This window comes from Vanellus vanellus, assembly GCF_965231255.1.
Source record: "Vanellus vanellus genome assembly, chromosome: 3".
NCBI lineage: Eukaryota > Metazoa > Chordata > Aves > Charadriiformes > Charadriidae > Vanellus > Vanellus vanellus.
Genome location: NC_138907.1, coordinates 74,534,968 through 74,550,731, shown reverse-complemented (window position 1 = coordinate 74,550,731; position 15,764 = coordinate 74,534,968). Strand labels below are relative to the sequence as shown.

The 15,764-nt window shown below is 40.9% G+C and overlaps 1 protein-coding gene across 1 annotated transcript in view; it reads left to right on the top strand.

Annotated features, from left to right (window-relative positions):
* NT5DC1 (5'-nucleotidase domain containing 1) overlaps nucleotides 1–15,764 on the top strand; it is a gene marked incomplete at its 3' end in the record, with an annotated part of 150,548 nt that overhangs the window by 88,603 nt on the left and 46,181 nt on the right. Inside the window, exon 7 of the mRNA XM_082480729.1 lies at nucleotides 11,594–11,768. Within this exon, the coding sequence (XP_082336855.1) occupies nucleotides 11,594–11,768 (175 nt within the window). The remainder of the gene's footprint in view (nucleotides 1–11,593; nucleotides 11,769–15,764) is intronic.

Below are 15,764 nucleotides of genomic sequence, written 5' to 3'. Positions count from 1 at the left end.
TTTGATGAAATTGTCAGACCTGTAGTTTGTCTATTGTTCAGGTTGGCAAAAAACGTGTTTTTAATAGCAAGTAGTCAAACGCTGTGCTGCTGCTCCTTGCTGAATTCATTCCTTTTACTGCTTACACGGAAATTTTCTTTCTGACATGATCATAGGCATCGTTATCCATAGGTGAGGTGGATAAATACAAACACTAGCATCACTCATGAAAGCAATGGGTGGAGATGGGGCTGCATAGTCATCTGGAATATGTAATCATAGTACTTTAAGGAACTACAGAAGATATCTTGCATTTAGCCCACCACTACCAAAGGGATGGGTTAGGTGTTCACTTCCTAACAGATAATTTTCTAGCCTCTTGTTAAACACCTGCACTTACAAGATCCTACGACCTCCTAGGCAGCTTTTCCAGTGCGTCAATACCCTTAAAATTAGAAACTTTCTTATCATTTCTAATCTAGACTTGCTTGCAGAAGCATAAGCTCACTGCTTCTTGACTCACTGACCTTGGTCTCAGGGGACAGATTATTCCTTTTTTCTTTTTTTAACTCAAGCAGGAGCTTTCTACATGTTTGAAGACTGTTATTATTTCTCTTTTAGATTTGTCTTTAAGCTCTCAAATCACCCAGTCTTTTCTGTTAAGCCTTCCCCCACACCCACACCCTGACCTCCAATGGTTGCTGTTTGCAGATCATTGCCATTTGGGGAACTGTGGAACTGGCTTGTTTCAGTTCTGTTCTGTCTTTTAAAAGTTTTATCTAGAAATTGTAGGGGATTTCCTAAGACTGTTCTGGCTTCATGGAGGCCAATAAATAGAGAAAAGGGGGGGGGGGACAAAAACAAAAACAAAGAAAAAGTTAACATCCCAGGAAATAGCAGGAATTTGTCCTCCCGACACCCGTGTTTTGATGATTCTTGCTAACAGTGTGGTGCTTTGGGCTGAGGGTGCAGCTCCCCACCCGAGGGAGTCCTCCTCTGCACCGCCCGCCGTCCCCGCCGGGGCACTGGGAGTGAGGATGCCGGAGGGCTGCGATCCCGCGGGGTTCCCGGGAGCGGGGTTCCCAGGAGCGGGGTCCCCTACTCGCTAGATGGCACCACCCGCACGTTGTACTGGAGAAACCCCGCCTGAAAGGATGAAAGGATGAGTTTCCAGCCAGAGAAGTTGCTCTCTCTCTTTCCAGTACCATATGGCTGAAGTATATATATGGCAAACAAATATGCTTACATGTAGGTTTTGTTTCCTCCAACTGTGCTGGCTTCTTAAACAAATGCCTTTATACTACGTCTCACTGCGGTGCTAAATGTAACCCGACTCTCTTCTCATATAAGCTCTTTGCGTCTTATCCTGATGGCTCTTCTTGGTACATCTTCCTGATAGTATATCTTTAATGCACGAGGGTTGACTTCTACAGTCTCATCCAGGAACTGGTTTATGAAGCTCTATAGGCCAGAACCATGAAAAGTACTTGGTATATCTGGGATTGGAGAGATGTATAAACAGGATAGCTAGTGTGAGATCACGGGCGAGAAGAGTAAGCCTTTCATTATATCTAATAAGATATGACATACTTGATTCTTGCCCTCTACTCTGCTCTGGTGAGACCCTACCTGGAGTACTGCGTCCAGCTCTGGAGCCCCCGGCATGGGAAAGACATGGACCTGTTGGAGCAGGTCCAGAGGAGAGCCACAAAGATAATCAGAGGGCTGGAGCACCTCTCCTATGAGGAGAGGCTTGGAGAGTTGGGGTTGTTCAGCCTGGAGAAGAGAAGGCTCCAGGGAGACCTTATAGTGGCCTTCCAGTACCTAAAGGGGGCCTACAAGAAAGCTGGGGAGGGACTTTTTACAGGGGCATGTAGTGATAGGATGAGGGGGAACAGCTTCAAACTGGAAGAAGGTAGATTTAGGTTAGATAAGAGGAAGAAATTTTTCACTCTGAGTGTGGTAAGGCACTGGAACAGGTTGCCCAGAGAAGTTGTTGAGGCCCATCCCTGGAGGTGTTCAAGGCCAGTCTGGATGGGGCTTTGAGCAACCTGGTCTAGTGGGAGGTGTCCCTGCCTATGGCAGGGGGGTTGGAACTTGATGATCTTCATTCTACGATTCTTAGACAATAAGCTTAACAGAATGTGTTACATCACCTACAGTAGAAGTAGTTACAAATGAACAGTGCTTGTAAGTTAGAAAAATCATGAAATTACAAAAAGCACACAGAACTTGTAACTTGAATTTTCATCATAAAGTTGAAATCTCCCTTATCGTCACAGTCTTCTATATTGCCTTTTATTTTCTGATATGTTTTTCTAATACAAATCAAAATGCCTCATTTTACACCTAGTTCTTCCCCCTACCCCATTCTTGTGGTTGCTTGCAGTTTCCTGGGGCCCATCAGGTTTCTCTTGAAGTGTGGCTGAGGCATCTGTTCGGGAATATTAAGTAGCAAGCAAAACCGGAGTCTACATACAGCTCCTGGTTCTTCTGTACCCGTTTGGAAAGTTTGCAGCTGTAGACCCAGAGGTTGGAATTGACACCATTTGTTATTGTCAGTGTGCAGTTCCTTGGGAGACAGAAAAAGATTATTTCTTGTTTTCTTCACAATGTGTACACATGTATATATGTACCTTTGTAAGTGTGTGTTAGTGTGTATATGTGCATATATAAGGGGTATATAATGCTACTGCTTCCAGTAAAAATAATTCTGAGAACTTTTAACTTCATTCTTACAGTAACAAGTGCCTCAAAGTAGCTGGTGCATACAAAGCTTCAAAAAGAATTTCAGTTCCTCCCCAGAGCTATTTTAATTTGAGATCTACAGAAAAGGGAGTTACCGGTAATGTCTTCTTGGTGGAGCAGTGCAGCTGAGTAGGACTTTTCGTTTGGTTATCAGCAACCTGTAGACTGGGTGTCATTATAGAATATCTACAGATTGTATTTTATTTCTTCAATATGCATTTCATTTCCGCACCAAACATAACAGCGTGTTTCGTGCAAGCCAACGGACTCAAGTAAGCCTCATCAGACGTATAAATAAAAATGTACTCTAATATTTGACTTCCTGTCAAATTAGGTGCCAGCATTTCTTTTAGACTACAGCAGCATCCTGAAGGGATCCCATTTCCCACCTTCTTAGCTGTATTCAGTTGAACAAAACAATTTCCTCCTTCTGCCCCAAATTGTTCGGCAGTTTTTTATGATGTGTTTACCAGGGGATGTATTTTAAAGGTGTGTGAGTTGATCCCATGTGTAGTTTAACAGGCATTGAAGTATGCCTGTTTGTTGGGAAAAGGAGGTGTTCAGTGCAAATAGTTATAATGTATATAGGAGAATAGTCTCAAATATACTTCTATAGCAAAGAGCAAGCTCGTATGACAAATGAATGTATAAGGATCAGTAGCTTCAGCAATCTGAGCATAGGTGAAGATGGAAATTTCCAGAACTTTTATGATAACTTCCCACTGGTAGGTTAACTCCCTGTAAATACTAACACCATGGCAATACTTATATGATAAATGATTCCTGTAAATCTTTAGCAGGAAGGAAAAATGTGGATTTTGCTGCTTTGAGCAATCACTATATCACCTTTCTATCTTTTACTTCTGAGCTTAAGTAACGTGTTGCATGAATCCTGTAAGACAGACAATCAGACTGATTTCACTGAGTACGTTTTCCCAACAAATAGCACTTACGTCTGCATGGGTTTAGTGCTCAGCCCGGGAGTTGCAAGAGTGTCATCAAAAATTAATTGGTCTCGTACAGTTTGATAAATCTGGTGTGTTATACTGCCAACTGGCATGGTAATGTAAAGCAAGGAAGTGAATTATTTTGAGAAAGAAATAATTTCCTCTAAAATGGAGCAACAGATCCTGTCCTTCCTACCTCCAAAGTACATCCTTCCTGCTTTGTAGTGTACTGTGGAAACATCGCTGTGTTGATGTAAACATTAACATAAAACCAGAAGGAAAAGAAAAAACGAGGAAAGAAAGAAATGCCGTTTCCAAGTTTTGTGTATAAAAAACTATGGAAGGTCTTTCAAACTACCCACATCTAGACACCTTTCTAGTAAATGTCACGTGTTACCAGTCCTCATGATGTCAGGCTGCAAACTTTGCCATGTACCATATGCTTCTCATGACTTTTTTAATTTGTCTTGTTATCCTTTACTAAAGGAAGGGATCTGCACGCGTGGGATGAGACAGGGCAAGGATTGCAGAGTGGGGCTAACTCTGGCAGTGGGAACTGTTGTAGACCAGCAAGGTAGAAGTGGTCTGGGCTGCTCTCAGCTAATGGAACGCTAATAAGCACAGATAACATATGAAGATAGCCTGGCTTTCTCTTCCAGTGCCCATGGACCCCAACAAGAAGGAAGAATAACTTTACATCCAAAAAACCATGCAAGCATTGCACTCCTGGGAGCCTTGACCGTTCTGCAGCCAAGACACTGCTGATGCGATGGGAGATGAGGCAGGACTGGGAAGCAGGAGGGTAAAGATTAGGGGCAGACTGAATGGGGGTGTTCTTTCAGATAGTAAGTGGAGGGGTGGGGCGGGGGTGGTGTCAGGAAATGGTAGTTTTTATGCTTACTTGAAAGGCTTTTGGGAAACAGTAATCAGCACGTTATGTTTTCAAGAAAAGAAACGAACTTTGGTTGGGGCCATCCCTGAAACCTTGAGGTTCGGGGCTGGCTGTCACAGGTCTTCAGTCCACTGTGAAACACAGATAGCAGGGGGAGGATGTTCAGCTAAGAGATGTCAGAGCAGCAATAGCCTCTAATTTCGACATTATGACTTCCATTTAAATAGAGCTACAGGTCCTGTGCTGTTCCTGACAGCCTTTGGCACTGGAATCTCACCTCGAAAACATGAAGGTGGGTGGGAACGTGGTGGTTCCTGCCTCGTTATGTCAGACCAGAAGCAGCAGCAGCTGCTCTTGGCGTCCTTAGCAGAATTTCTGGTTGTTCAGCCTCCTTTTAGTGTGACACCTCTCTTTAGCTACCAAAGCATTTTAATTTTTGCAGTAAGCTTCTCGTAGGCCACAGGAGTAGAAAATGAGTAGAAGACGAAAGGACCTATGAAATATTTGCAGAGGTGATGTTTTGTGTGTGTTCTGCTGAAGTGTTTCGTTCAGTATATTAAATATTTATATAGCCCCGCAGTCACTATTAATCCAAGTAGTTGTGTTTTCCCTAACCCACCGTGGATCCTTACCTTATGGTCGCCTCCTTGAAATTAGTCAAGGTGAACATAGAGTTGTCATCGCTATTTTAGAAAATGCGATATATTTCTGCCTGACCAGAGCTGGATGTTGCTAAAAATATTTAGAAGGTAAATGGTACATGAGCTGTAAACATTTTCTTTAACAGATACGCAGTCAAAAGAGGCAAATGGAGCATCAGCTGACCCTGTGTTTCCATTGGTAATATGTGATTTGTTCAAAACTGAAGTGTCACATGCAAAGGGTTTACTTTGTGATCGTAAAAGTCCTTACTTTTCTGAGAACATAGGAGGAAAAGTTTTCTCTTTAATTTGATTTGACATACTGATACATGTTCCCTATCTATGGGTATGCATTATTAATAGAATACAACTTATCATTAATATTGGTCTGTTTTTCATTTCTCTTCATACTTCCTGGCTCCTCTCTTCTGTCTGACTTCTGTAACTTTTCTTTCCCGTTCTGTTCCACTTGTACATCCAAGAGTAGCTTGAAAGATACTCTGCTTTGTGTGCAGCCACTCGCATATCTGGCACACAAGCTGATTCTGAACTTCGACAAGCAGAGATGCGTCATGCTGCCAAGGTCGGCCTTGTGACAGGCAACAACTCACCAAGGTGTCGTTCTGAATTCCTGGTCTCCACTGGCCAACCCACCCATACTCCTTGCTTTCCCTTTTCTCCTCCCAGAAATACTGCTTCTCTCTTTTTTTCAAGTGAGAATGAGAGATTTGGTACCATAATACTAACATCTACTTTGTCTCCAAACTGAGTGTCCCATTTTCACGTCTGGTCCTTGTTAACTAAGAGGTGTAAATAGCTAGTATTCTTCCTGCCTGAACTGGACCAGGACCCTTTGGTCTGCACAGTAGGGAATTGAGACAATTGCAGAAAACATTAAAATACAGAATATTTTGCATCCATCACACTTCTTTTTTTTTCTCTTATGACATTTGCCTCTTCCTAACCTCCTATCTCCTTGGACTCTCATCCTTTTATTCTGTTTTTAAACATCTTTATCTCTTGAGGGAAGGAGAGGGATGATTTATCTCTTCCTGCTGCTCCCTGTTCCTGATATCTGCCTGAATCCAGCCCTCCAGAACGTAACCACATTTTGCCCAGTCATCTCTGCTTCGTGCTTCACTCAGCTTTCTTATCTTGCTTTATGTTAACATTTCCTTTCCTCTCTCTCTCGTTTTGCTTCTGCTGCTCCTACTAGAATACGCACTTGAGCTTAAATGAAAGGAAATGAAAGACAGCTTGTCTAATGTCATTTTAACCATCACCCCCTTTCTCCTCCACTTGCTTTCATTAGATGAAATGTAAATTATTTTGCAAAATCCTCGTTAATTAATGTACTTTTTTAACGTTTCTGTTGAATGCTCATGTTAGTTGTTGGATATGTTTATTTAGACAAGAGGAGAAGACAACATCAATGTTCAAAGAAGTGTCTTTGTTCACTCTAAAAACCTGAAGTGCTGTAAGACTACAGTGGAAAGCGATATACAATGAATACAGTTGTCTGCATCATTGTTGATAGGAACACTTTATTGCAGCTCTACTCTGTTTATCAGATTAATAACGGTTACCTACAAGACTGCATTCAGACAAAAATTAGGGAATAAGTACAAGTTCTTACTCACGTCAGAGCTGCAGAGAACCTGGCTATGGGTATTGATGGCTAAGCTATCAAATTGCCTTTGAATTTAAAAGAGAAAAAAGTCACATTCCCAAATACTACTTTCGTTGTAAGAGATGGTTAGTTGTTAAAGCCACTAAATGCAAGCTACAAATTGGCAGCTGAAAGTTTATTTTTTTTGGCTGAATAGCAGGGATTTTTTTAGCCTCATACCTCTCTGTTTAGCTAAATTGTATAAATAGCGGATAAATTCTTTTTAATTCAATCAAGTAGGAGCCCCTTAGAAGCAGTGACAATACTGAAAAATACACTGTGTTCCTGTGTTTCAGTTCTGGACTGAAACCTTGCCAGAAGCATGCCTCTTGAACATTTGCCTTTTTTATAATCCAAATAACATTTAAGGGATGAAAACTGCAGTGTCCCGGCAGTGCGGATTTCCAGACATTGAGTCCAAAGGAGTCCAAAGCCCGTGGGGTGTAAACTGACCCTGCCAAGGAGAAGTGCTGGAATAAAGAGCACAAGAGAAATCCACAATTTTTTTTTTGGTTGTTTTTTTTTTCCCCCAAATAGAGGTATTACATTAGAACATCAAACTGCAGACTTCAGTAAAGTAATTCTGGGACTGTAGTAGAGGAGGGCGGTGGGATTAAAGACTGGATTATTGTCTGTGCTGGAGGACTTCTGCCAGTCACAGCAAGCGTATACAGGCTCGCTCTGAGTTTGGTGTGGAGGTTCTGCATTTCCAGCTATACGGCATTCCCATCACACTTGCTATCACAGCTGTATTACAGGCAATTAAACTGTAAGGCAAGACAATGCAAAGAACATCTTGATCAAATCACAGTGTTGGATGAGACAAGAGAAAACTAACCCCAAACTGGACGCTGAGGGAATCGCTGATAATAGACATAGAGGGAATTATATTGCTTTGAAAATACAGCAGGACATAGATCTGATAAGAGGCTCTGGCAGGACTTTAACATGCGGCAGTTCTAGACAACTCATTTTACTTACTTATATTCTGCCTTCTGCTTAAAAACCTTTTCTGCTTAAATATTTTTTTCCAAAAGGATACTTTAAGGATACTTAATGGCAATTAGTATTTTTGAAAGTGTATTTGGAAGATGATTATAAATCCCTACAGAGCCTAGGTGCTAATTTTCTATCCCAGGCTGTATTTCAGAGATGTCAGTTAAACTGCAAGTTATTTACTAACAAGAATGGAAACTGAAAAACTGCATTTGCTCCATGGCAACATACATGTAATAAATTACGAAGCTGTGCATAAAATGCTTAGACATTTGCTTTCCCGCTCCACATCATTGGATGAAGTTTTCTCATACAGTCACTGGGGTTAAATACGTTGATTGTTATGTCGATTGTCATGGTCGTCTTGTTTCCAATTTTTTATAAAATGCTTTCTTATATTTTGGCAAAGTGTTCACACTTCCAGAGACCCAGGGGTTCCTAGTGTAGGCTTTGGCATGCATGCAGATAACTGAAAACAATAGAAACATTCAAAGTGAAAGTTGGGACATTTGTTTTCTTATTGTTGTTTTGCTTTCACTGATTTGCGGGTACCCATTAATACAGGTCCGTGTCCGTATAGCCGTATGTTAAGTGATATTCATAAAACAGAGAGGTAAAGATGTACAGATTTTATTTTAGGCAGTCTACAGATGGCTGTCAGTTGTAGATCTGGTGGTGACCGCAAGTTCCCCGTTTTCATGCGGTGAATCTATGGATCAACAAAGCTTCTCTAAAGAGTGCTTACAGTTCCATTTTTAAGAGTATTTTGAAACTTGGACGGTCCATAAGTGTTATCAGGAAGGTACTGCAGGCTAGAGCCATTTCTTATTTCTCAATAATGGTGTTTGTCTGAAGAATTGCTTTTTTGCTTTTAAAGAACAGAGGTGTATGAAAGTTGCATAAAATCACTCGTTGCCGTTAACTCACTTTCTCCTTTCCTCTCTTGGCTCTGGTAAAATTAGTTCTTTTCTTATTTCTCACTGATGTGCTCAACAGGGTTTTCTTACTATTTTTATGGTTTCCCTGCTTTAGAAAAACAAAGTGCAGCATATGGCATAGTGGTAATAATAAATGAAATAAGTGGTAATAGTAAATAAAATAAATACCCTTGGAAAAAAATGCTTCATTTGCCACTGTCAAATCATTCCATTTGATTGTGAAGGTTTGACATGATGCTATTTCTCCATAACATGTTAAAAATTCCAGAACTCTTTTTGGCCAACAAGGTGCCTGTGCCTCTGCTGTCCTCCTCAGAACTGGCCCTTGGCCTGGGATAACGAGCAAGCTTTTCAGCTTTAATTTTCTTTGGCTTTCAGGAAAATCTTGCAAGCTTTGGTGATTAAACTCCTTTACAGGTGCGAGTATATATTCGACCAAACTGTGTTCACCAGACACAATAGTATGTTAGGAATTAAGTTAAACTCTACTTTCCTGGGCCATGTTGTCCTAATTACAGTAGAGTATGCTTTAATGAGGATTCTTCTAAGGTATCTCTGCCTGATATGGCAAACAGCCCAGAGGCACGCTTCAGATCCCAGTGTCAAGAACTGATTCATTGCTTGTCTGCAATTAACCGTTGGGCTTAAGGGTCTGGATAGAAAACCGGAATAAGAGTCTCTTTCAGCTCGTTTGTTGAATCCAGAGTCGTTGACCTTTTCCACTGCAGATCTAACTCAAAGGCCCACTGCAAATCTAACTCAAAGGCCAAATATCATAGATATCACATAGCAGATACTGCCCAGAGTATGGACAAAGAAGACGGTGTTGATTACAGTTACTGAAAGTCTTTAAATTAGTTACACTTCAAAGAATGGTTTTATCTTGAGTAAAAAGTGATAGGTAGCTGTATATAAAAATGAACTTTGCCATCTCTCTTTTAATTGTTTGAACCTGTGAAAGCTAATTCCATGGCCGCTTTGTTTGTGTCCCCCTTCATTCTCATGTAATGTTGTGCATTTTCCAAAACAACTAAGAAGAAAAATTGTTGTAGCATAGCGTATGAAATATAATTACTTAATGATAATACTGAAAAAAATAATGCAGCTGCTGCTCCTAAAAATATATTGCTCATCGCAAACAATATTCACACCCCAGGAAAGAGGAAGGGAAAACACTACAGAAAACCTTCTTTTGTAGATCTGCTTCATTTAATCAAAAAAAAAAAAAAAATCATTGGTCTTGGCTAGCACTCAAAGCAAATGTCATGGCATCCCATAATGCTGGCTGCAGGAACGGGCTCATATTCCCCTGGTACAGGCTGTTACGCAGCCTGACTTAAGTACTGTGAAGAACTGGACTAGTGACCTGGTTATGAGTTGGGAGATTTTGTTTGAGAGACTTTCCCCAGATATAGTAGTCCACTCTGTAGCTTTTGGGAAGAAATCTGTCAGTCCAATTGTGCCTCTTGTCTAGTTGCAGTGAGAACAGCCAATTCGAAACGCCTTTTGGGAGACTTTTTCCCGCCATCTGTAAATGTTTGAATGTGTAATTTATGAAATAGTGTGACGTTTAGCACCTTTCAGTCTTTCTTTGATACTACTGTTTCAAACATACATGTTCTCTGTCATTAAATAGCTAAAGTTCAAGTGGTTTAAGTCTTATTTTTTCAAACTAGAGAATAGCATTACTCACATACCAGAAGGCTAAGTAATGTCTGGGATTTATTAAATCATTCAGCAAAGTTGACCACAGACAGTTGCATATAGAACAAATGCTGGAAGAAAAATAATCTTCTATGATGGTGTTCGTTATACTATAACACACACAGACTGAGCACCAAATACTTTGTATCATTTCTGTCTCTACGGTTATTATATTTCTTTTTAGACCTTTAAGTAGCTTGACATTTTTGGTTATAGAGGGTTTGAGCACAAAGGAAATATGTAGTCTTAGATCATAGGAATGATAAAAAAACTTAAGTTTAATGTTAATTTGATGTCTTGGTAAAGCAGCTATGGATTATAACAAGGCAAACATTTATTGGTGACTTTAATGAATAGGTAACCTTTACTGCCAACTTAGTGTTATTGCACACTTTTTAAAATCTTACATTCCAAGTGTATTTGCAAAATCATATTGCTGTTATAGTCGGCAAAAAAGAGCATTATTGAAGCTGGAACTGGAATTGAGTTTGGGGTTTTTTTTGCATCTGTTCCTAGTATTCCACATACCTGTGAGTCTTTGCCAGTTTGTTTTATCAACCTTTCATAGATAGATAAAGGGGTAGTTGTGAAAAATGCAAAAATATTAAAATCGATGTTATTAATCAAACAATGCTAACCTAAAGTGTCAGAAGTAACTGAACTGATGTTCTTGGGAATTTCAAGTCCTTACCATTTTCTAAACATTAAACTCATTTTAAAATCACAAATTGAGTATCCAAAAATTGAGCAAAGGCAGCAGGAAGTAATTATTTGATATGTAAGACTATAATCTGTAATTTACGTAATCTTTACTCTTATAAGCAAAAGAACATCAAATAAAATAACTGAAAATTCCACAATAAAAGAAAAAAGTCATACAAACTTATTTCTGCTACAGTGTAACCTCTTGGTTGGATTGGTTTTTTTGGTTTATATTGAGTTACAACCCAGGGAAAATTTTAAATTCTGCTTCGCCTTTTTAAAATTGTATTGTTTGCACATAAAAGGATATTTGTTGTGTGGATTAAGTGGTTTCTGAGTAGGATTGGATAATACGTAATTATGTTTTAATTTTTTAGAAGACTGTGGGATGTATTTCCCAGAAGTGAAAAATCATCCAGACAAATATTTACAGAGATGTCCCGAGTCTGTAAAAAAGTGGCTGAAACAACTGAAGAGCGCTGGGAAGATTCTGCTATTAATTACTAGTTCTCACAGTGACTATTGCAGGCTCCTGTGTGAACATATTATTGGGTAAGTGCGATGTCCATTTAAAATTAAATCTGCCAGACAGCAACTGGAGATAAGCCTGAGCTATAGGGAAGTTAATTTGATTTTCTTTATGTGTTATGGATTATTTGGATCTGAGGTTTCTGGTGGTACTCTCTCTAGTAGAGCGTAGCGGGGAACTCGAGACAAAGTAGTCCATCTATGAGCCTCTGAGCTGTTATCTGACCCACAGCACGTTTACGTCCAGCATTTTTTCTGGACATCAGATGGGATTGAAGAAGGCAGGGAATATCTTTCAGGCCAACACCTGACTGGGGGCATCATCTGAATCCCAATTTTATCATATGTTTTTCCTACGCTGTCTTATTCAAGCCACTTCCTTTCTGTGCTTCTCCAGTGGTGAATGCAAGTAGTAGTAATATTTCATTTCCTTGCGGTAAATCTGCATGGAAAAGCTTACGAAGACTTCTTCCCAATAGTGGCTTCCAGGAGATGGTTGTGCATGAGAAATGTGCATTTACAGATCGCAGCAGCAAAGATAAACCCGGTAGTCGATTGCACTTGGCAATTGGTTGAGGTTGCAGTTGCTGATTACATCGGCTATTTTTTATCTGTAATGTTAAGAACATGGCTGATCAGAACAAATCCGGTGGAATGCAGCAGAACCATCACCTCCGCCTCTAGAAATGAATTCATCAGCGATGCAAATAGCTAGGTGGGTGACATGGGGAGACTCTTCAATAAATGAATCAAAGAAACAAAGTAGTGCAATGCGAGCCAACCTTGGCTGGCTGGGTATGCAGGGGCACAGCAGGGTGAATACAGCAACGCTGTAAGAAAACCACAGGTAAGGTGAAAAACAGAGCTGCCTTCCAAAACTGGTCTTGCCAGTATCACTTCTCTTTTGTACTCTCTGGGCTAAATGCTAAATGGAGCATCAGCTGTGGCAGTGCTCACTGCCTTGCATGAACATTATACTTGCTCATTTGAGGGGAAAATCTACCTCCTCACAAGAAGCAATTCTTCTTGTGAGTAAGATGCCTGTGAATTAACTCTTTTGTGTAGATCTGTCTAGTTGTTTTCTGAATGAAAATTTGGTACAAACCTAAATTCTTGCCCACATATAAAGATTTTGGCTTTCTTTTCCTTGGTGAATCGTTTCAGCTGTTTAAGGCAGCTGTAGAGATCCTGCTGGAAGACGGTAAGCAAGGCAGCAGAGAGGGTCGGTTGCCTTTCAAAAGACAGAAAAGAGATGCTCTGCTAGAAGGATACTGGATCACTCTTTCCACATAAGTGTAAGATGTTCTACAGTGTTTATTACCAGCATATTTTCCAGTGACTCACGCAATGTGGCTTCCAAGACATCTTCTGGAGAACTGAGTGCTCTACTGTCCATTAGACTTTACTGAAGTATTTTTTTTCCTGAAAATAATTCTAAACTTTTTATTGCTTTTGTTTGTTCTGTGCCTCTTATATCAGACAATTAGACTCTCTGCTGCTTTTTGCGATACTGGAATATAGTCCGGGTTCACACCTATTATCTCTGCCCTTAACTTGAATTTGACCAGGTTGATGGCATTTTATTCTTGACACCAACCCTTACGAATTACGTCTATGCAATGCTTTAGTAATTTCTTTCCCTACTTTCAATTAATGAGTATCATACTGAGATGTTCAGAACTGTATAGTATTACATCAAAAAACCCTAAGGATAAAGATGAAAAGCGGAGATGTGTGTGAAATTTTAACCTCTTGCTCCTAATATCCTTACCTTGTAACTGTTAACTTTTTTTGCACTTTGTTTAAAAAGTACCTTTTTGGCTAAGAAGTTATTGTCTGCATAAAATCAGCGCTGGGAAATTCATGCTAAGTGTATCATTTACCATTTCAAGAGCAAGCTATCCCACTTGTGTTCATCTGCCCAAGTTGTCCTTAACTGAAAGACATTTTGGTAAGGAAAGAGGAATTCTAAGAGAAAATTTTATTTCAAAATGAGAACCATTTCCCAGCCAGAGCACACACATATTGCTGGGGTAAGGCACGTAAACCTACAGAAGCAAGTGCAAGTTCATTCACACAAGTAGCAACATCATGGTGTGACTTTTAGGTTTATCTACCGTGAGAACGCATGTCAGGCTAACTGAATGTTTAGGCATTGGCAGGAGCACACCGAAAGATGAGTCAATCATCACGTAGTCACTGAAGCGGAGTGTCATTTCACCTTTCGTATTGGGTTTGTGTGGCAAGGTTTTGGGGGGGGGGGGGGGGGGGGGAGGTGTGGCTACAAGGGTGGCTTCTGTGAGAAGCTGCTAGAAGCTTCCCTCATGTCCAATAGAGCCAATGCCAGCTGGCTCCAAGATGGACCCGCTGCTGGCCAAGGCCGAGCCAATCACCATTGGTGCTAGCGCTTCTGCGATAATATATTTAAGAAGGAGGAAAGACGTGCGCAACAGCAGCAGCCAGAGGGAGGGGTGAGAATATGTGAGAGCAACCACTCTGCAGACACCAAGGTCAGTGAAGAAGGAGGGGGGGAAGGTGATCCAGGCACCAGAGTAGAGATTCCTCTGTAGCCCGTAGTGAAGACCACGGTGAGGCAGGCTGTCCCCTTGCAGACCATGGAGGTTAACGGTATCCACCTGCAGCCCATGGAGGACCCCACACCAGAACAGGTGGATGCCCAAAGGCGGCTGTGAACCAGTGAAAAGCCCAGGCTGGAGCAGGTTTGCTGGCAGGACTTGTGACCCCGTGGGGGACCCATGGTGGAGCAATCTGTTCCTGAAGTGCTGCACCCTGTGGAAGGGACCCACTCTAAAGCGGTTTGTGAACAACTGCAGCCCGTGGGAAGGACTCATATTGGAGAAGTTTGTGGAGGACTGTCTCCTGTGGGAGGAACCCCATGCTGCAACAGGGGAAGTGTGTGAGGAAGAAGGAGCAGTAGAGATGTGTGATGAACTGACCACAACCCACATTTCCTGTTCCCCTGCCCTGCTTGGGGTGAGGAGGTAGAGAATGCAGGACTAAATTAAGCCCAAGAAGAAGGGAGGGGTAGAGGGAAGGTGTTTTAAGATTTAGTTTTTATTTTCTCATTATCCTCCTCTGATTTGATTGGTAATAGATTAAATTAATTTTCCCAAGTCGGGTCTGTTTTACCTGTGACAGTAATTCGTGAGTGATATCTCTGCCCTTATCTCAACCCACGAGCCTTTCATTATATTTTCTCTTCCCTGTCCAACTGAGGAGGAGAAGTGATAGAGCAGCTCAGTGGGGTGCCTGGTGTCCAGCCAGGGTCAACCCACCACACCTTTTCATGAATGTTAGCCATCTAAAAGCTAGGAATTTTTGGAAACTGGTCATTTTGATTCCCTCTCTGATTAGTGGAGGGAAAACACTGGGCATCATCCTTGGCAATTCATTCGGTACCATAGAAATCTGTCTGAAATGAGTGGGATGAATTGCCTTCTAAAAATGTGGATGTTTCTCCATTGTCTCTGTCTGTGGTGTAGACCCCTAGCTGTGAATTCAGTGTGTGATTTTTAGGTGGCTAAAGTTATGTGAGATACATCCTACCCTTTTGTCTTGGCCATTTAGTGTAACCACAGGCCGCAGTGCCAAGCACAAGCAGTAACTGGAACAGGTTTTTATCATGTATACTTTTATGTAGTAATGCAACACAAGGCACAGGCGCTCATAAAATCAGTAGCTTTGGACATGAGATTTATTATGATTCAAAAAAGGCCATAGGTAACACCTCCCGACACAAAACATAGTTTTTTTCTTCAACAAATCAATAAAAGGTTAACCAAATCTTGTGAAAACTCTGTTCATTCTGTTTCGAACAAAGGATTTGCCACTGTTCCAGAAAGTCTTCTTAGTGCTCCCGAAGTGTTGGCTTTATTTTGAAAGTTCAAGCTTAACTTAACTGCAGAAACATTATTTGCACCATATGCAAGTTTACCTCTATCGATACTTTTCACCTAAGGACAGAGAGCCGTGCCTGTTTGCTCAGCTTCTGGAATCTTC